The 21,199-nt window shown below is 35.3% G+C and overlaps 1 protein-coding gene across 1 annotated transcript in view; it reads left to right on the plus strand.

The window, feature by feature from the left end:
* The window catches only part of LOC129230167 (uncharacterized), a 98,910-nt gene extending 80,982 nt beyond the window's left edge, over positions 1–17,928 (plus strand). Inside the window, exons 12-14 of the mRNA XM_054864568.1 lie at positions 9,724–10,130; positions 10,258–10,323; positions 16,181–17,928. Coding sequence (XP_054720543.1) covers positions 9,724–10,130; positions 10,258–10,323; positions 16,181–17,928 — 2,221 coding nt within the window. The remainder of the gene's footprint in view (positions 1–9,723; positions 10,131–10,257; positions 10,324–16,180) is intronic.
* Positions 17,929–21,199: the final 3,271 nt, after the last annotated feature.

Raw genomic sequence — 21,199 nt, forward strand, 5'->3', positions numbered from 1 at the left:
ACACCACCCCAAAAGTAACTTTGTAACCCATTAAAAACTTAATCAAATGTACACACAATATTTTGACTCAGAACTATATAATACTTTGGCAAAGGTGCACTTAAGTAATAGGGGCCAAAGATTCCCCCCCCCCCCCCGTTCTCGCTTTGAAACTTTCAGGTATTTTTTGATGAACTCACAAGCACCCCTGCTTTGATGAGACCTACTTAATTTACCAAGTTTTGTTCATTTCCTGCGACAGAAGTTGATTATAAACATTTTGCTTCATTTTGTGGGCAGCGTTTATTATTACCCCTTTTAAATTCACAATTACTCCAGATTTTCAAAATAAAGCAGGGGTAGAAAATTTGCGCCAAACTGCGCCAATTTTCAACTTCTGATACAACAAAACGGCCAAAAATTTTTGCACCAAAAATGCGATTTTATTATCCAAAAACCTTCACTACAAGAAATAAATAGCTGCTGCATTTATTTTTTGTCGCTGAAAGCTTAAAAGAAGCATATAAGTAAAAGAGAGGTTAAAGAAATGCTTATATTCGCCAAAAATTGCGTGCTGTGCTTTAAGTGCCAATCCTTTTGCATCTTGGAAAATTTTCAACCATTTTGAAAAGTGGAAGTTACTTTCACCTGTGATACTTTCAATTGGCTTATTTTATTTCTTTTTTTATAGTTATTTCATGTTTTGAAGAAGATTTAGCTGTAGGGAAATATGGGGAAAAGTGAAATAGTGGGTATTTGCAAGGCTCACAACGAGGAGCGTTTTATTTTTTTTACCTAGTTCATAAAAATGTCTTTCAGTCCTTAATTTATCACCATTTTCATGGGAAAAACGTTTGTGCCAAATTTCTAAATTCAAGGAATTTGACCTGTGTTCATTGACCTGATCAACACTTCCAGAAAAGTTAGTTTATTAAAAGGCTTGTCATCATTTCAAGCGTATGAAAAAGGTTTGGCATATTGCAAGTTATTTTTTTAAAAAATCATCGGAAAACTTTTGCAGACATTTGCCCTTTAAAGACATACATTTTCCTACTTCCATAGTAACTTGCAGAGTCGTATGAGAGCAGGCGCTATAAGCTCCTGCTACTGTGAGCAAAGCTCTTTATAAATTGAAAATACGAAATAGTGTTGAATAAGTCAAAGAGATTAGAAGTACAAGGGTTGAGTTGAAAACTTCGGAAAATGCTCATCCTTAACCTGTCGCCCCTTTTTAAAGTGGAAAAGTTCTCGAGTGATATCAAGAACGGATAGTACAGTGCACTATGTCCTTAACAAACTTTTTAAGTGTTAGACATGCAATCAAGAAGTCGTTCGAAAATTAAAGCAATGATTACCACATTTTGTAACAATAAGATTATCCAGTAATTTCTGTTACTGTAAATTGTATTAGTATTTCTATTGGAGCTTGGCGCATATATTCTCCACATATTTCAGTCTTTTGTTTTCCCATTTAAAGAAAGAAAATAAAAAATATTTTGATATTTTACTAAGAATATCTCGTCAAGTGATTTTAAGTCGTTTGATGCGTTCGTAGCTTTAGTTGATTAAGAAGGTGCGTTTTCTGAAAATGTTTTGTGCAGTTTTTTCTCCAGTTTACTCTAAAGAATTAAACTTAGCACCTATTCTTTCCCGCTTTAAATTAACGAACACATTCTTGATTTATATACCTTCTCGTAAAGAAGATTCCTTATAAGATTTCCTCTCTTGGCCTATTACGACCATTTACCACATTTTTTTCTTTTTTTCAATCGAAGTTACTCCATAAAAAGCTTACGCTCTCTCATAACTAAAACCACGATGTCATTTTTATATTCGTCTCGTTCCACTAGATTTCTGCTATAAAATGTGGCTTTTCCTAATGCTTCTTTCTTCCTGAACGATAATACCCCTTCCTGCTCTGCGAGTATGGTAAAAGGGAACAATATGCTTTGAGCGGTAGCAAAAATAGCTTTTGAGCTTAATGTTTTATTTTTATTATTTTTTTTTCGTGGTGGTAGAGAAATTGTAATCAGATATACGCTGGAAGAAAAACGCTTATTTATGAAGAATTCTTTGGGGATGTAGTGGTAGATATCTTTCATTTCTTTCTTCATTCTCTGATGCAATTCGTTTTTTAAAAAAAAAAAAAGTTAACGTTATGTATATTTTTTTTCATTTCTTGGGATATTATATGTTTCGAAATACAACTACTAATGAACTCTTATTTATTTAGAATTCTTTATGTATGTGTAGAGGAGAGGAGGGGGAGGGGGCATGGTAAATATCAGTTTTCTTTTCTGTTTCTAATGCAGTTCGTTAAAAAATAATTCTAATGTTTAATGTATTTTATTCATTGCTTTTATGTCTGCTTCTCAATTTCTTGGGATATTATACGGTAGACCGGGATACGTTGGTACACTTTTTACTTTTATTTTTCATTGACGAGTACTTTGCATTGCAACTGTAATCGTAATCTAATATTACAATCTAAGCTTAAAGTGGTTATCGAACTTTAATTTTAGGGTAGTGTCCTTTATCAAAAACCAAGTTAATAACAAAAAAAAAAAAATCATATCAAAATTTTTTGTCATTTGTTCAAACGTGTCCCTTGACCGGGGCACGTTTGCACAGGTAATTAAATGAGTGGATTAGGTAAGTAAGCAAAGGTTTAATGTTGAAAAGTTACTATAATTTTACAATGAAATATTAATCATTCAGACACATCAGAATCGTTATTTAGGTTACAATCAAGATCGTCGATGTCGTCATATTTTTTGCAAAGGAAGAAAATTATGTCTCCTTCAATGCACTCCTCGTGGGCCCGTCTCTTGCACCTTGTGCGACAGATCCATTGTTCGTCTGGTTTAGAAGCCGTGTACGGCCCTAAGCAATACATGATTATACAGACAGCTCTCATCCTATTCCTCAGAATCACTCACATCTGCGTATTATTGTACCTTAATTCGTATTTGTTTCATCGGCTGCCTCTTGTCCTGTTTTTTATTGGAGAAGATATTCTTGGGTTGAATCTTTTTTTTAACTGTGCGAGCCATTTCTCTTTATTTTGACATCTCTTTCTCTCTACTTTCAAGGCCTCTTTAACAGGCGAATCGGTTAATATGGCGGATTTTCCTTTTTTACTCCCTCCCTCTGTCGATTTCTTTCTTTGGTTCTGCTTTTTGAAGAGGTCTGATGTCTTCAGGAGTTGATTGGTTTACTTGGGCCAAGAGGTCATAGGTTTACTTGGGCCAGGAGTAGAAGATTGATATAAATCTATTGATCGAGCTGTAACAGGATCTGAGTTTGGTCTCCTATCACTTTTATCAGATGTTTTCGACGTTTTAGATTTAATTTCTCGTGCTTAACCTGGGTCTACTTGTGGCAAGGGTGGAGCCGGCCTGTCTGTGACGTATGAGGGCGTAATGATTGCATCGGTAAATATATGCCTGTTAAAAGGAAAAGCTCCTGTAACAATAAACCCAGACAAACTATTGACTGGTGTCACACCCAAGGGGATCGCTCTACTTAATAGACCTAGTGTCTCATTGGGCGCTGATTCTCGACATCCATCTATCACATGCCGTGTTTACATGTTTCTTCAGTGGACAATACACTCCTCATCCAGGGGCTGGAGTTTGTGACTTGTATACGGTGGGAAAGAGTAGTGTTACTCCATTGCTCATAAAATAGTACAAAACTTGAGCAGATAAATGAGACTCGTGATTATCGAGTAGAAGCAGACAAGGCTTTTCAGGGGAGCATCGAACACGAGACACAAAATGTTGAGCAAATTTGTAGAAATTCTTTTCTACCATCCAACCAGAAGGGTTACGCGTCTCCTTCACAACCAATAAGGGCATCACGAATAAAGTGAAGCTTAAATTTTACAATGAGAAATACAATGAAGTTAGGAATGCTACTCCCTGCGGCATTTATTGCTACTGCCACTGTTACAAAGTTCTTCTCTCGGTAGACGTCATTTTTCCTATCTGACGGAAGCCTCGACTTCCTACAATCGTATCCGGTTTATGTACTGTGGTTATGGCGATCTCATCAACATTCCATGTATCACATGGATTAGGTTTCAGTCGATTATAATCCGTTGTTAGGTTATCAGCAAAGAAGTCCGATATTGGCTGGGTTGAAACTAGTTGCCTAAGCTAAACTTGTTGCTTGTGGTTTTCGGATTGACAACCTGGGGTTTCTTTTTATGAAAGCCGTGAACCAATCTGCGTTTGCTGTTTCACGGCCAGACTACGATAGTGGCCTTTTGCGATTGCAGGTGACTAACCTCTCTTGGAGCAAGGCCGAAGTATATATCAGACGCCTTCATTAGGTATGCCACCCACAGTGGGAGCATCCAGGCAATTACATGCAAATGAATGTAAGCAGATGCCACAGTCGTGGCACTTAATTTGGAAATTCATTTGGCTCTTGGAAAGCTTTATTACCGTATATACATTATCATCAGCTTCAGTAGTAAGAGCATCCAATGCCTTTTTTACTTTTAACCTCCCATACGTCAGAGCTCACTTCTTCCTCTAAGGTAATGGGAAGATTCAACGCTGATTTATGTCTTTTGCTTGCTTTTGCAATCTTCCACGTATTTTCCCCCATCTCTAAATTTATCAATCTCTTTCGGGCTGAAACTAGAGAATACCGAAATAGGGCAACCACGCATCCGTCAATTCTTTTGCACGGTTTGCCTTTTAAGAACGAACCGCCGTGTTTGAACGTTTTGTATGAAAGGATTCAACGTTCATATTCGTATTAATACTGCATCCAACTATAGCATTTAGCGCACTCTTCCTTTGCTCCAACCCATTCTCTTCTAAGATAACGACCGAATTCTTGAGTATCTAGATTACAATCAAACTGCTCAATAAAAAAAAAAATAATAAAAACATTTACTGAAAAGTAACTCGATTTTCCCCCGAATGTTTTTTAACAAAAAGCACAAACCTTAGACATCTGAAGCAACATGTTTTTGCTTGAGTTTGTTTAAGTTTTTTTGCTAGTTTCGATGAACGTATCAATGAAAAAGCAAAGGTTTTTTTCCAACTATTAAAGTACTGCTCTGCTTTATCACTTATAAAATGATTCGGAGACAGGTTTCCAATCAGTTTTCTGATCAGGTTGAAAAAACTGACAACACAGCGGAATTTACCCTGTTAGAAATAACCTGGCGACAGGAATCCTCTCTATATATTTATCTATTACAACAATAGTAGTCAAAACAAATCCACGTGATTCTATTCCATGTGTTCCATCCACACATATGGTGTCATTTGCGAATTTCTGAAACATCCTTTTCTGGAAATGAGTTATAATCCCCAGAGCAAAATCTTTTTTCTCTAGCACGCGTTCCTCACCTTTTGGATGGTGAAGATAATCATCTCCTTGTATCTTGTAGAGTAAAATTTCGTTGTCACTTGCCAAGTTCTCCTCAACTTAAACGTCTACGCTCAAGTGATCTTCGGGATTTTTTTCCATTTTGCTACAGTTGTAGGCTTTGAAAATGTTGAACAAATCCCCTTTTGTGGGCAAGTGCTTTCTTTCCATACGTGTAATTTCATCGAAGGAAGAATCATTTTCAAGAATTCGATCAAAATCAATTCCTTGAGCAAGTTGGCTCGCTATTTCATTTCTGTCAACCTTTGGTATTTGCAAATGCGCCAACTGGTGGTCGTTACCATAGTGAAATCCCTGTCCTTTTAAAACAACACTCTCGGGATCGTCTTCAATATAAACTTTCTAAAAGGTTGGGCGATTGGAATCAATTTTTTTAAGTCCTTGAGAATTTATATTCCTTTTTTTCTTTTTTTGCTAATGGAGCTCGCGATTCATAATGTCCTGATCCATTACAGTGGAAATACTCTGTCCTACCTTTAATGGTCTTTCTGGTACTTCTTAGAAGGCAGCCGAAAAACTTTTTATAATTTCGCTTCCAGATCAGAAATTCTGTAATTTAGACAAAATTTTAAATAATATTTTTAATGTGTGCGTGTATTATATTTTTCAGATATATCTATAATACATCCATTTCCAAATATTAGGCACGGATCTGTAATTACATAGCTCACTCTCCCCCCCCCCCCCACACACACATTCCGTCTCCAAAGAAAGCCTAAAGTTGCGTTTTTGCTTAAATTTCTTAACTTTTTCGGGGAGTGGGGGGTGAATCTCATCCGTCTTTTCAACCCCCCAAAGATTGCTTGTAAAGTTTTAATTTCAGCAATATCATCAGGAGAACTTCAAACCCTTTCTTTCCAAAGGTAGCCTAATATGAAGTTCAGTTTCAAAAAAATAAATAGCACTAAAATTTTTTTATTGAAGTGAAAATATATATATAGCTATATATATTTCAGTAAAAAACATTTAGTAAAAAATGGCTACCATTGTTTCCACCAATGAAACAAAACTTTTGTGAGGAAAATATAAATCATAAAATGAACGTTAATTAAAGCACAAAATTGTAAAACATGTTTCTGAGTTATGAGGAAACCCATTTTTGAAGCTAAAAAGTATATTATCCATGTCTACTGAGTTGCTTCAGAACGTCAAAACTGTTTCATCATAGAAAAGGAGTTCCTCGTGACCCCAAAACACTTGTCTGTAATAGATGTATCGTTTTTTATTTTCGTTTAGTGACGTATTGTTTTTACCATTTGTACAAGCAGGCCCAGATCTGCGTACCCACAGTGCGGGGGGGGGGGGCGTCCTTGAGGGGTCCAACGGCCCAAGAAGTTGAAAAAAACTATCACTAAGACTTATTAATGTTGCAAATATATAGTGCTGGAGGCGCCTAACAGATTTTGTTGCAGCGGGTCCCAAAATTTATAGAACCGGGACTGTGTATAAGTTTTGAAGTTGGGACAAAAACACGACTATTAACCATAATTAGCTGTTAATATCGTAAAAAGTAAACAACATTGTGCAAATACTGCATCAGGACTGAATGAACCCCCTCCCCTCCTAGGTGGGCACCCCTGCCATTGACAAGAGTTTAAAGAATTTTGTGATGTATTTTGTAGTTTAAAAACATTTTGTTGTTTAATTAATTTTTTTTAAATTTTTATTTTAATAATTTGTTTAAAAAAATATCAAAAAATGTCTATTGAAAATTATTTTTGTATATATTTTTTTAAAGCCAAGAGTAAAGTACAAGAACACTTCTTTTCACCCCCCCCCCCCCCCGTTGACACCCATGTGCTCATGCTCTTGTTTCCTGTGTAGAGATAATAGGCGTCATATTAATGTAGTATCATTAAAATTTCGAAACAAAAAAGAAAAGATGGAGGAACAACAATAGCGGGATGAAACCGCAATGTAGTTCCGCCTATTTCTTTTAGACGTCACAAGAAATCATAGCTCCACCTATTCTGATGACATCAGAAGTCAACGTAGCTGTGACGTCAGTGGTAGACGTAGATTTATTCGAACGCGTGCAAACCTGCTCCTGTTGTAAACGTGCCCCGATCTACACTATGTTTCAAAAGAAAGAGTAAGAAAGTTCAGGTGTAAAGTTTGGAACAAATACTTATAAGCATTTTTAAATTTAAAAAAAAAAAAAAAAAAAACTTTCACTAAATGCTTATGTTTCTATAACATTTAGAGCTCCCTTTCCGCTTTCTGAACCCCATCAATATTCTAGTCTCTCAGCATCTTCTAAGTAATCGAAAATTCACCACTTTTTTGTGTGTTCGAAATGATCGGAGCAGCAAACAGGATACAAACTGAGTCTCGAACGCTGCATAATGAACCCGCAGGCAAATTACAGTTCCTGTCGCAGAATATGACAATGAGCAAAAGCCACCAACCTCTTTTCTCTCGAAGAAAGTGTGGCACAAAGGAGTGCGATATCTTATTAAAAGCGGTTTTGGTCGCGGTTAATAAATATTCTACAGAGATTTCTTGCAAGAAATAATAAATGTCAACTGAATATTCAGTTAGAATCGCGTCTCTGTCTTCTCGGAATTTTTATCGAGGCAACGAAATGAAATGTTGCCAGATAAGGCTTGAAGGCGTGATTGAGTGAAATGCCAAAGTGTCTGTCATCCATTTATGGGGTTATAGCATTACCTGCTATGACCCCATAATGTCAATGAGAAATTAACAAAAGAAATGTTAGATTGCTGTACCAGGAAAATTTGAACTTGGCAATTTATCAAAAGATAAGATAAAATTTATTAACAAACAAAATACACATACATAACAGTAAGCAAAATTAAAAAAGTAAAGTTAAAAAACTTACAAATTATAAAACATAAATTACAAACTTCATAACAAAACATTAAGAAAATCTTGACTATAGTTCAACACGAGTTAGTATTAAATTCAACACTAAAGAGCGCCAAAGGCACTGTCCGCAGTGTTTTTTAATTGGTTTAGTATGGAGTACAAACACAAATATGTATTAACAGAAATATTTACAAATTAATTTTACACAAGTAGTAAAAATTTTACACAGAACAATTATTGGACTGTTTGACTCCAGGAAAAAAAAACACAAAAGGTCTTAAATAAAATGCAAATGTAACTTTTCAAATAGTTTATTTAGAATTCAGCAGTTTCATGATGTTTGACAGTTTAACATCTTCTCGAAAAATCACGAATCGTGGATGGTTTGCTTGTGGTCTTACTCACTAAGAGGACAATTAAAAAACAATCCTTTTAATTTAATCTTTTGTAGTTCTAGATCCTAAAGAACCCTTGTTTTGTAATTCTACTCTTTTGCTTTCTATTCCCAACTCGAGAATTTTTTAATTCATTTCATTATTAATGTAAGATTTATAGACGAAAATTGAAAAAAAAAAAAAAAAAAAAAAGCAAAAAAAAAAACCTGCGTCTGGCGATGGACCGTTTTCATTTGAATACTGGCAAGTTGCATTCAAAAGATGTTTTCGCAATCCGAATTGCGATAGCATCTTAGCACGTTAGTAGTGCGATAGCAAGTTCTTCATCGGTTAGTTTTCGTCGAGGCATGACAAAACTATAAGGTATGAATTAACTAAGGTAAGGAGGAAGTCGGGAAGATATAAACCAACTCCCTTATTTCGTATATAAATTTGATTCCATTATATTATAAAAATCAATCGAACTTTATTAACATCACACATAACGTTGTTGCACCTCAAGAAGTCATCGCTCAACTAAATTTAAAATCTAACGAATACGATCGTGCGTCTTTTACTTTTCAAAAATGAGGTATTGCCATTCGGCAGTTTGTAAAATGAAATCAATAAATATGCGGCAACAAATATTGACAACTCAACTTTTTGCTATTGAAGTGAAGTGAAGCGCTACATGTTGTCATTGCGCCAAGTTACTCGCGCCTTGCACTCGTACGAATCACGTGCAGATAATACTAGGAATCTTTACCATTTCTTTTCCCTTCTTGTATTGTCCAAAAAATGTTTGAATAAATGTGTTACTTTTGTGTAACTTCGTTTTCTTCATGAACTTAACACGCCAACCTGCCGTAAATTGGTGACCCGAGGACTTTAAAAAAAAAGTGAATGCAGTTAATATCTTGATGCAGCCTTAAGAATGCCGTAAATTGGTGACCTGAGGACTTATTAAAAAAAGAGTATGCAGTTAATGTTATCTGGATGCAGCCTTAAGAATGCCGTGTTAATGAATCATTTGGCGACATTGTTTTCCTGAGGACTTTGATTAGTAAGTTTTTGCATTTGGAGCTACTACTGTGAATTAGCGATGACTGCTCCCGATCTACAAAATCAGGTTGCGAAAGTTGCACTTCGCATCCCACCAAGTTTTGCCTCTGGCCCTCAAACTCCTGTTGGACAACCTCATCAATCAATGCCGCAAAGTCAAGCAGTCAGTGGAAATCAACCTCATGGGCCTGGTGTTCCACAAAATATTAGTACAACACCTCACCCTCCTGTTGGTCACTCACCTGGTCCCCAGCAACAGCAATCTCCAGTCTCTCAACAAGCTCAACAGGCACAGCAACAGCCCCAGCAACAACAACAACCACAGGCTGAACAGCAGCAGCAACAAGCATCGCAACAACCACAGCAACAGCCTCAGCAGCAACCTGTACCCCAGCAACAAACACAATAGCAGCCGCTTCAGCAACAAGCCGGATCCCAGCAGTTTCCCGCTAGCCAACAACAATCGAGCATACAGTACAGCCAGACTGCTAATCAGCCTCATCAGTCCCAGAGCAATTTCAATATTTCTCAGAGCACCACTCCCCAGCCTCAAGTGTACACTACCCAATCTGCTACATAAACCAATTACCTCATGTTGCAGGTTCTTCATTGAAACCTGCAACTCCTTCATCAGAGGATGAAGCAACTGTTCAACCAAGGACTACACGTTCTGGACGTCATATGAATTTTCCCGCAAGATATCGTTGACACTGGGAGGGGAGTATGCGGCAACAAATATTGACAACTCAAATTTTTGCTATTGAAGTGAAGTGAAGCGCTACATGTTGTCATTGCGCCAAGTTACCCGCGCCTCGCACTCGTACGAATCACGTGCAGATAATCCTCAGAATCTTTACCATTTCTTTTCCCTTCTTGTATTGTCCAAAAAATGTTCGAATAAATGTGTCACTTTTGTGTAACTTCGTTTTCTTCATGAACTTAACACGCCAACCTGCCGTAAATATGTTTAACAATTGAAATACATTACAAATATGGATGAGGTGTTGCCTTATATATTACTAGAAATGATCATTACTTGGGAACATTGAAAAAGGAACCGGAACGTCAATAGCGGTCAAGTGAGGATAATAAGCTCAAAAAATGATAACGAAATTAAGGCGATTTACATAAATTGAATAACGTGGTGAAGACACGTATTGCGCACCGTTGACAAAAGTGGCACTTCTCAAATTTGAATTACTATTTCCAATAAAAATGTGTCAAAGATAACTTCATGCAATTCTGTTGAAATTCAAGTGTTGTGTGGGTGAATATACGCTGTTTGAATTTCAATGGAATGGGATATAGAAATTCTTTATTTAAAACTAATTGCATTGTTGTTATCATATTCTTAATTAACGAAGAATATTGTCTTTTATTTGCCCCACACACAAAAGTGGAAAGTATTGGAAGTTCCAAAACTTCGAGTAGCGACAACTCTAGGATTGGACCACTTTTGCTTGGGCAACCCTAAACCTCTTTTTTGTAATATTTTTACCGCCTTTTTTTATATGACTTATGTGGAAACGCGATGAGGGTAAATTACTCATCTTTGGGAACTTTTTAGCCTCTGGCAACCCTGCTTAGGAACCGGAAAAAGGTAGACAACCTAACTTTAGCTTTTTATTTACAGCTTTTACTCTTCATTTATGACAAAAATTTCCGGAAACTTGCCGAGGGGTAATTTATCTCATCTTTGGACCCCTTTTAGCCCCCTGACAACCCTGATTAGGGAGCCGAAAAACGTAGGCAACTTTACTTCAGCATTTTGTTTCCATCTTTTACTCTGCATTTATGACTACAATTTTCGGAAACTCTATGAGGGTAAGTTACTCATTTTCAGGCACCTTTTAGCCCTTGGCAAATCTGATTAGTTCACGTGTAAGAGGTAGAAATTCTTACTTTCGCGTTTTATTAAAAACATCTGGAAGCCTGCAGTTGAACTGAGACACAGGAAGAGTCATTTCAAATGAAGACGTAATTAATAAATTGTCGTAACCTCAACAGGATACGGTTCTATCCCCACGACACAATAACATTTTTAGAAAACTCAACAGAGTGTACTTTTAAAGCAATGGGTACTAGATATTCAATTAAATTATAGCATCTGGCAATTAAATTATTTTTTATAATGCGGCTGTCATTTTTCCTCTAAGTAACTCGTAACTAATTCTCCTTTTGTGGAGAAGAAAATATTATTTTTGTGACAGTTAAAAAAAAAAAAGAAGATTAAGCTTATCAGATATTTAAGTTTGGTACTGCTGATTAACAATAAACCAATGATTCAAGGAGATTTTTCAAGTGTTTTTAGCAAGAAGTCACCCTTTTTATTCACATTTATTTTGAGTGGGGTAAAGATCCGCATTGCGGGGTATGACCCCATTTTGTGGGGCAAAACCCTGCAATTTTGTTTTCCCGCTAAATTGTAATTTTCTCATTTATTACTAATCAGACGTAGCTAGAATTTAGATGGATTACAGATAACAACGCATGCAATGACTCTAATTTGAAAAAATGGGAAAATCTGCCCTTTTTTGGCCATGGTGTTATAAAAACTGAAAAACGCGGGGCTTACCCTCACCTACCCTATTATTTTATTTTTATCCATAATTCCGTAGTCTCAAGGATAAATGCTTCTATTTGCTATGAAGTAGTATTTTTCATTGTTTCCGAGTAAAATCTTCTTGCACAAAGATAGCCAAGAGTAAATTGGTTGTGCTTTTTGGGGCGTTCATATTAATTTGTAGAAGAAGTAACCTTTCGTAGCTGCTTTCTGTATTTAAGTTACATTTTAAGACACGCTCGTGACTTCAGCACGATGACTCTTCCGAAGATACGCTATTTCAAATCTTTTGCTTTCCTTCGCTTACTTCTTGTCCTTGATTCGCCAATCCTTTTTGTTGGTCTTACATTCAGTCCAAACAGAAAATTTAAGTAAATTATTAAGCTACTTTTCATTGTTTATCAGACAACTAGTAGATTTCTTCTTTTTTATTTTCAAATTTTCCATCCGCATTGTTGAAAACTATTCTTTACAGCAATAAGAAATCGTGAAAACGACCAATAACGGAAAAATATATTCTTAATCAAGAAGAATTCGAATTTGGATATGGTGCGTTCAACCGAGAGATTGTAAAATACTTATTAATGGATTTTAAGATAGAGTTTTGATTTTTGCGTATTTAAGTTTTATATTTGTTGAACACAACTGAAGTTTTAATAATTTTTGCAAGGACATTGAAAATTTTAAATTTTTCTTGAAGCATAGTCCTGCGAACCCCTTTGCAGACAGCAGACCAGTGATTGAGAACCTAATTTAGCTGTTCAACGATAGAGTTAAGATATTTGCATCCGTGTAGATGGTATTTCAACGATCATTCCGAACGTTAAGTTTCGTTTCCATTTTACATTTTTATGGGCAAAATTTCCACACCATTTCCTGAAATATTTCTCAAAATAAGTTAAGCCACTCTTTCTTCATTCTTCCGTCTGTAGACATTTTTATCTTGCAAGTTACGCCATTGCCAACAAAAGTCGGTCATCAACTCTAAGTAAAAGGAAAAGCCATATTCCTAAGCCACTGACAGTTTTCGTAAACGAAGACGTATAGCAATCTAACTTATGCATTTTCGATATAACTTTTTTATTTTAACTTTACGTTTTTGTTTTCGCTAACGACATTTAAAGCCCGGATTGGGAGGATTTTATTGCAGGTTTCGCCATTAGGTAAAAAGTAGGCATTTCGTAGATTATCACTTTAGATATATGCATTTATAATGCATCTGAAAAGATTTTGTTTTTCGTGTTTAATGTTGCGGAATGCCGTTTCTAACAGTAATGTTTCTTATTTTTGCAATATATATATATATATATATATATATATATATATATATATATATATATATATATATATATATATATATATATATATATATATATTAAGGTTTCTTATTTTTGTGACCTAATTCTGTTTTCTTTTGTCATATCTTTCAGTGAAATAGCATAATTCATTTATGTTTTGCCAGCTGTCTGAGTAAAACAATAAAAGTAATGAGTTGCCAAATAAATGGAGATTCTCCAAATATTTAGTATTTGGATTATTAGTTTTGAAATTTGTCAAGAACATCTAATTCTTTGTATGAACAATTTTTTTTTCGTTCCGCCCCCAGTGTGGAAAAGTTCAACTTTCTCTGCTTTTTTTCTTTTGTTGCCTTTTCCCAACTATTTCTTAGTTTGGCTATCCTGGTAGGAACTATTCCACTTGCTGATTGTATTTAGTGGTCGATTGTTCTCACGCCTGATCCTTTTCTTTGTTCGCTAGAACATTTGTTCAAATATATCGCTGTTCCGGTGGAACATTGAAGTAACTGCAAAATTAATTGAAAATGAGTTATTGTCGCCACTAGGTACAACTAGGTCGTTCTCCGAACGTGGTCACCCCATTCGGATAAATATTGACAGATTTCGTTTTCAACTTTTAGCCACCTGGGCAGTTATTTAATTATATTCTATTGTATGAGGTAATGAATGAAATACTTTTGTGTATTTAGTTCTCCTGTAAAATTATACTTTTTGCAGTTGCGTCAATGTTTCGCCGGAACAACGATATCTCCTTGTAATTATCCATCAAAGACAACAAGCGTTTCTGATTCAAACTCGGAAAGATCACAATTTGTACCCAAAAATATATCTCAGTAAGAAATGTAACAGTTTACCAAAGTAACAAGTATGGCAGCTCCACAAAAGTTAGTTTGGGTACGGATAACTAGACCAGCAACTATTAGCTTTGTATCCTCTGTAAACATAGTCAAAATGCACCAATCCGAACGACTTTTAAATCTAAAAGGGGGGGGGGGGGAATCTACAAACTGGATAACTATTTGTTGGATAATAACAGCTGTTAGTTACCATGGAGAGTTACCTCTCAACAGAAAGTAATCAAGAGTTCAACACTCGCGAATTTTAGTGCACAAATAATGCTCGAATGGTGTCTTCAAAAGACTTGTCATTGCTTGCCTTGTATCTGCGAGATATGTGCTACTAACTCCATAAAATAATAAGGTTTTTACATAAATATTCTGAAAAAATATTAAATAATCAGAAGTAAATCTCCTTTTATTAGCAAAACGAAAGATAAAATCTTGTAAAGCAAAATAAGTAGGTGTCCAAACACGCTTGAAAATGGAGTAAGAAATCAGTGTACTGTCCACCTCTGGCGAATTTAGCTCCGCTCCCTGACCGATTCAACGATTCCATTACTTGAAATAGAGGTGAGAAAAAACGGCTTAAGAACTTGCGGATTTAGTTATCAGTGTATTGCCCATTTGGCGAACATTACTATACCTAACTATTAGCAAGCGGTACAGAATTTTCTTGCCAATAAAAGGGTTGCAGTGGTATCCAACCATGCCTAAAAATGCCTCTTCTTACTGATCGCTCTCCCTTGAAAGAAATGGACTAGTTCAAGGCCATAGTTCAACTTGTCGGAGCTGAACAGTATATCTCAGGAATACAACGACAGACGGCATTTAATTGTTAAAGTAAATATGATTTCTTTCTTCTTCATAGTAGCGCGACCAGGGCCACACTTATGCACCTACCTCAAAATTTTAATTGACGCCCTCTACCAGATGTATAAAGACGCCAACCGAATTTCGTTCACCTGCCAGAAATGTGTCTTGGTCTTATGATATTTTCTCGTCTGTGTATTTATCATTGTAAGATTTAATTCTCATTACTTCAGTTTTCTAATTAGCAAAAAAAAAAACTGTGGCTTTGAAATTAATTCTTTGAATTGCATTTTGTCCTAATTTTCGCACCTCATACAAACAACACCTTATCGCCACAATCCAAAAAGATACATCTTTGGGCTTTTTACTGGCATAAAAGCAGCACAAAAGATTTTTTTCCTTTCATAAAAAATGATTATGATTGTTGTTACTTTTTTTCTCTCCTTTCTTTGAATTCACCAGCGAAGGAAGGAGCGCATAATTGTTAATTATTTTTGAAGTAAAAAGTAAGGAGAAAAAAAAAACTTTTCTAAATTTTTTTTCCTGACTCGATTATTGTTCCAGTTTTTCTAAAGACTTACTTTCGCTCTCTTTCCTCCACCTGCTGTAAAAAAAAGGCTTTTTTTTTTTTTTACTTATTTTTGGAAAGACAAAGGAAAAGTTTTGCTCATTTCCGCGTTAAGTTCATGTTAATTAATAAAGAATATTGTGCGTTATTATTATTATTTTTTACTGTGTTTCTCAATTTGTCTGCAACTGCGCTTCCCATGCTGTACGTATGGAGTATTCGAAGCTTCTTTTCATAATGATGCTGTCACTGCAGTTGCATTATTTTTGCATTTAGTTTTTAGAAGTAAACTTGGAACATTGTTCCTCTGTTGCACATACTTAAATATTGTTACGTTCACAAAACGAAGTGATGAACTAACAAGTATTGTTGCAAATATTTTAACAATGTGTAATATTGGTAAATTGTTTTATAAAATTACACTGTGTAAACTTTCTTTGCAACAGTTTCATACCTGATACGGAAAACGAGAGCTTCGGTTCTTCTGCTAGTCACAATGCATATTCCTGATTTATATCTAGTGCTAACATTCATTGATTTCGTGTCCGGTCAAGAAACATTCGAAGAATTGAGAAGAACCAAAAAATCGAAATCTTTAATTGAAAATCCACAGTTTGGTAATAACCAAAACTCAAAAATGAAACATGAAGAAGAAAAGATTGTTGAGACCTATCATCACATTATTAAGAAAATACTACCGCCATTTCAGCCGAACACAAAAGCAGCATTTGAAAACGGTGACCTACGAAAAAGCTTTCATGACCAATCGTTACATTCGCCTATCAGTCCGAAAAATGACATCTTTAAAGGGAACATGAAAAAGAAAGCTGCAATACTGGAGAAAAATTCTAATGATCATCATAAGCTCGTAAAGAATTTTAACATCAAGGTGGTACCAAAGAAACACCAGAAAATGAATTGGACAAGACAAAGAAATGAACAACCTAGTGTTCATCATCTGCAGATGGTCACTGCAGAGAATCAGGAATTTTCTGCATTTAAGCCAAAAATAACATGGTATGTCAAAGAACATGATGAAGCTACTAAACCGGAGAAAAATTCTAATGATCATCATAAGTTCGTTAGGAATTTTAACAACAAGGTGATACCGAAAAAAGACCAGAAAATGAATTCGACAAGATATAGAAATAAACAACCTGGTATTCATCATCCTGAATTGGTCTCTGCAGAGAATCAGATTTTTATCGCATCTAAGCCAGAAACAACATGGTATTTCAAAGAACATGATAAAATTTCTAATAACAGTAGACATGCCAGAAGTATTGAGAAGCATACCTCAGTGGTCGATGATTTTTTCACAGTTGATTACAGCTTTGATATCAACCATGATGATGGACTAGTACCACGCGACGATATCAATTATTTCTCAATGCAAAACACGATGTCTTTAAATGAAGAAAACAACAGCGCAAATCAGTTCACAAGTTCTCGTTATGATGCTTCAGATATTGCAAATATCTCTTTAAAAATTGCATCCCGAACTTCACAAACCAAAGATCAACCTAGTCTTCTGAATGACATAAAAGTTTCTCCGGATGTAAGACAAGTTCAGTCCAATGAAGATAATACCATTATTCCACCTAACATATTGGCTCATTCAAAGCCTAATGAATTAGGTATCGTAATTAAAGATATCAGTAAATCTGCTACCCCAGCCAGTGATACTCTGGAAATACTGAAAGTCGATAGGCATGAAAAGGAGAAACTTTTTGTTTTTGGAAAATCAACGCGGCTTGGCACTGTTAAAAATTCCACAGAAGTTCCAGAAACTCTTATTGCAGGCAAAGGTGATGAAATAACTCATTCATCTAGTATTTTGTGGTGGTCTGGATATCTATGTGTATTTGTTATCCTTGCTACTGGCTTCATTCTTTATTTTTCCTGTAAACACACAAAGTGGGACTGCCCTTTGATAATGATGCCATGTGGGATGCCGAAAGTTTTTCAAATTGATGAGAAAACCGAAAAAAAGAATGGAAATGATTTTACTTTCGAGTCTCAAAATGAGGAGTCACCCGACGTTGAAGAAGACATTCAACTTCTGAAGCAAACCATAGACCATATTATTTCAAAATATCAAATGCATTACCACAAAGTAGTGGAGAAAACATATTCGTCACCTGAACACCACGAAATGATGCAAAGAGTAATACCAATCGAAAAGGATGGCTGAAAAGACTTTTAAAATATTGCTTAAATTTTGCTGTGATTTAACCTTGCCAGTCTTAGTTAATAGAAATACTTTACCACATGTTATTGAAAAATTTCTTTACTTTTGCGATTTTTCTGTTCTTTAAACTAAAAATTTCTCACTTCAAACTTGTTATGAAACATTTAAAGTAATATTTTCAGGCATGAAAGGTTTCTCGTTTTTTAGGAAATATAATTTTTTAGAGGGCTTTTTTGGCTTTTGCAGTGATTGATTAAAATTCATTGAGAAATCGTGAGCAAAGATATGGAGAGGTTGGGAATAACCTACCAACAGATTTCTAGTAGATTAATTTCTTGAAGACTTTCGTTGGTTTTCTAATTTAAAAGGAGGTTTCGATTATCTTTTACATTCTATCAATCCTATTTTCATCCTTCAATGTTTTATCCTATGTATAACTTTATTTTTTTTTAATTCATCTATTTTACAAATTTATCAACTTTTACATGTGCTTTGTGATTACAACTACATTTTTTAAGTCATGTTTAAAAACTGCTTTTTATATTTTGTGTACTACTCTGCCGTGGGCAGTTAAACGGCATTATCTGTAAAAATGAATTTTCGGGATATTTGAAGAGGCGCGTTTTAGATTTAGTAGAGTATACAATAGGGAAATAATGGAAATGTTTTTTTTTTTAACATTTAAAGTAACCAAGCTTGTACAATAATGCTCATGTACAAAAAATGAAAAAAAAAAAAAAAAAAAGAAGAAGAAGAAAGAAAAATTTGCTTTACCTGCCCACGGCAGTAATGTCTCAAGCCGTGTCTAATTATAAAATTAACGTGGTAATATGTTTTGAAGCTACTATTTATTCAAAATGGGATATATTTAACTCAGTACAACGTTTTGAACGGTTAACTAAATTGTCCATGAACTTTTTAATATCGGTTTTGGGAATGTTCTTCAGCACCTATGTCACGGCTGTTTGAAAGACTGAACATAGTCGTAAAAACCTCCTTTCATTGCAGTTTTCGTTTTTAAGAGCAAAAAATAGTTATTAAATGATTATAGTTGAGGTGAATAACACAGGAGGGTGGGTGATCGAGAACACAAATCTATTTTCTCTTCCCGAAACTAATTGCAATGAAAGTAGCTTTTTACCATAATGTTCTAGCCATTCAATCAGCGGTGATATAGGTGCTAAAGAAAATTGCTCAAAACGAATTTAAAAAATCTATGGATAAATGTGTTGACTGTTGAAAACGCTGTATTGAGTTAAATTACTCTTATTTTGTATAAATTATAGCTTTCAAACAATAACACGATTACTTTATTCTATCGCAAAAGGGTTAGGTTATTTTTAGATTTGTATGTCTAGTCTGTCTAGTCAACCTTTTCAGTTTTTTTTTTTTAGTCTAGCATTTCATAAACACAGTTTACCACTGCTAAGTTCTGAAACTTTTTAAAGGTACTTAAAAAGCTTATTTCTACATTGCTCCTTAAGCCTTCAAAGGAAATGTCTCATAAGAAGGAAATGAAAATTAATGAAAGCAGGAAGCATTTCCTTTGACTAAGGTTTTGTTTTTGATGCACAAAACCAAAAGAGATATTAAAAAGACATTAAATATGATTAGGTCTTAATAGGATTAGGGGAGCGAAAACATTCATTGTGGATATGTTCTTTGGGGAGTCCATTATGATCTCCCCCCTCTCTCTTTTTGCATAAAGATGTTATTGTTCGCAGTGTCTTGAAACAATAATTGTTTGTTAGATAATTGCTAATAAAGACGGCTTTAGAATTAGATAATTGTAAGATGCCTGTTTTGGTATGTGCGTTAATTCAACTATTGTTTGGAACTGTAATTTTTCAAACACTTGCATTTAAACATATAAAGGGTCATATAAATCCTGATTGCCAGGTATCCAAGGCGACTTAAAAGATGTCTTGATGACTAATTCTTTCAGAACGCGAGAGAAAAAGAAAAATCTGAAACGAATGTCATTTTTAATCTCGCTTAAACTATGTCAACATAAAAATTCTATGTTCAGTGATAGTTTACAGGTAAAGTAATCATAGTGGTTTTAACGGAGTATCGAATTCGCCCCCCCCCCCCTCCCTCCACACACAAAAAACTGTTGAATTGGAAAAGCGATAAAAAGTACTTTATTCAAAATATGCTCCATGGCTTCACCATTCCCTGTTCGTAAAAGTCTTCCTTTTTCTCTGCGAACCTTCACCAACACATTTTTTTTAACCAGGAACCTTAGCGCTGTTCAGCAAATGTGTGACCCATCGATGCAAAAAAGTGGTAATCAGAAAGAGCCAAGTCTGGTTAGTGAGTAAGCTGCATGAGGTAATTTTCCCAGTTGAGTGCTTCCAAAGTGTAGCGAACCCATATTGCCTGATATGATGAATCATTTACCAGGAAGAAAAATGACTTTGTTCCGCCTTTTTCGGCATTCTGGCGTTTCTTCAATTAGAACAGTTCAAATATGTCTATTGTTGGTAAAGTTTTGTGTCAAACCGTTTTCCCAGGTTTTAACCGCTTATAACAGATCACATACACCATTGGTCCCACCAAACACAGAGCATCGACTTTCTGCCTACTTGCCTACTTCACCACCTTTGAGAAACTGAAACTATTGTTCACACGTGTCTTGCGGTGAATCATGTCCATCATAAGCTTCTCGAAGTAATAGGTATGATTGGGCAGCAGTTTTCTTCAATAGAATACTAAGAAATTTATGCTGTCCGCTAATGCTCTTTGTTTGGTATACACTTCGACACATTGAAAGCAACAGCACAACTCACTCGTGCTGATCTAACACTTGTTGATGACACGACAAAAGGGTGTAGTGTAAATCTTGATGGCAAAAGTTGCATTGGTACAGCATCTGTTGTCTGAAATCCGCGTATTTCACACTTTTACACTTTTACAAGAACCTCAGAAAGACGGCTGTTGAATATTGACCCTACCTTCAAAATACCATGTTTTCCTGCCACTGGTACAACGATATTTAAATTTTCCCACATTTCATCAATCATTTGAATGCCCATTTCGATCTATTTCTCTAACTAAAATTAAAGAAATTATTTTTGTTACTGTACTCGGGCACACGTTGCAAATTCTTCAGCAGTCTGGACAACATGCTTTCGAGAAAGTACTGCTGTAAAAACTTTTTTTTTTTAGTACTCCCAACGCTATCGGCTGCTCCGTTCTCATGGGAAGTGGCGAAGAAGGATAATACGCAGTCCTAACCTAAATTATCTTTCAAAATAAACAAATTGAAAGC

Source organism: Uloborus diversus, chromosome 9 (genome assembly GCF_026930045.1).
Source record: "Uloborus diversus isolate 005 chromosome 9, Udiv.v.3.1, whole genome shotgun sequence".
NCBI lineage: Eukaryota > Metazoa > Arthropoda > Arachnida > Araneae > Uloboridae > Uloborus > Uloborus diversus.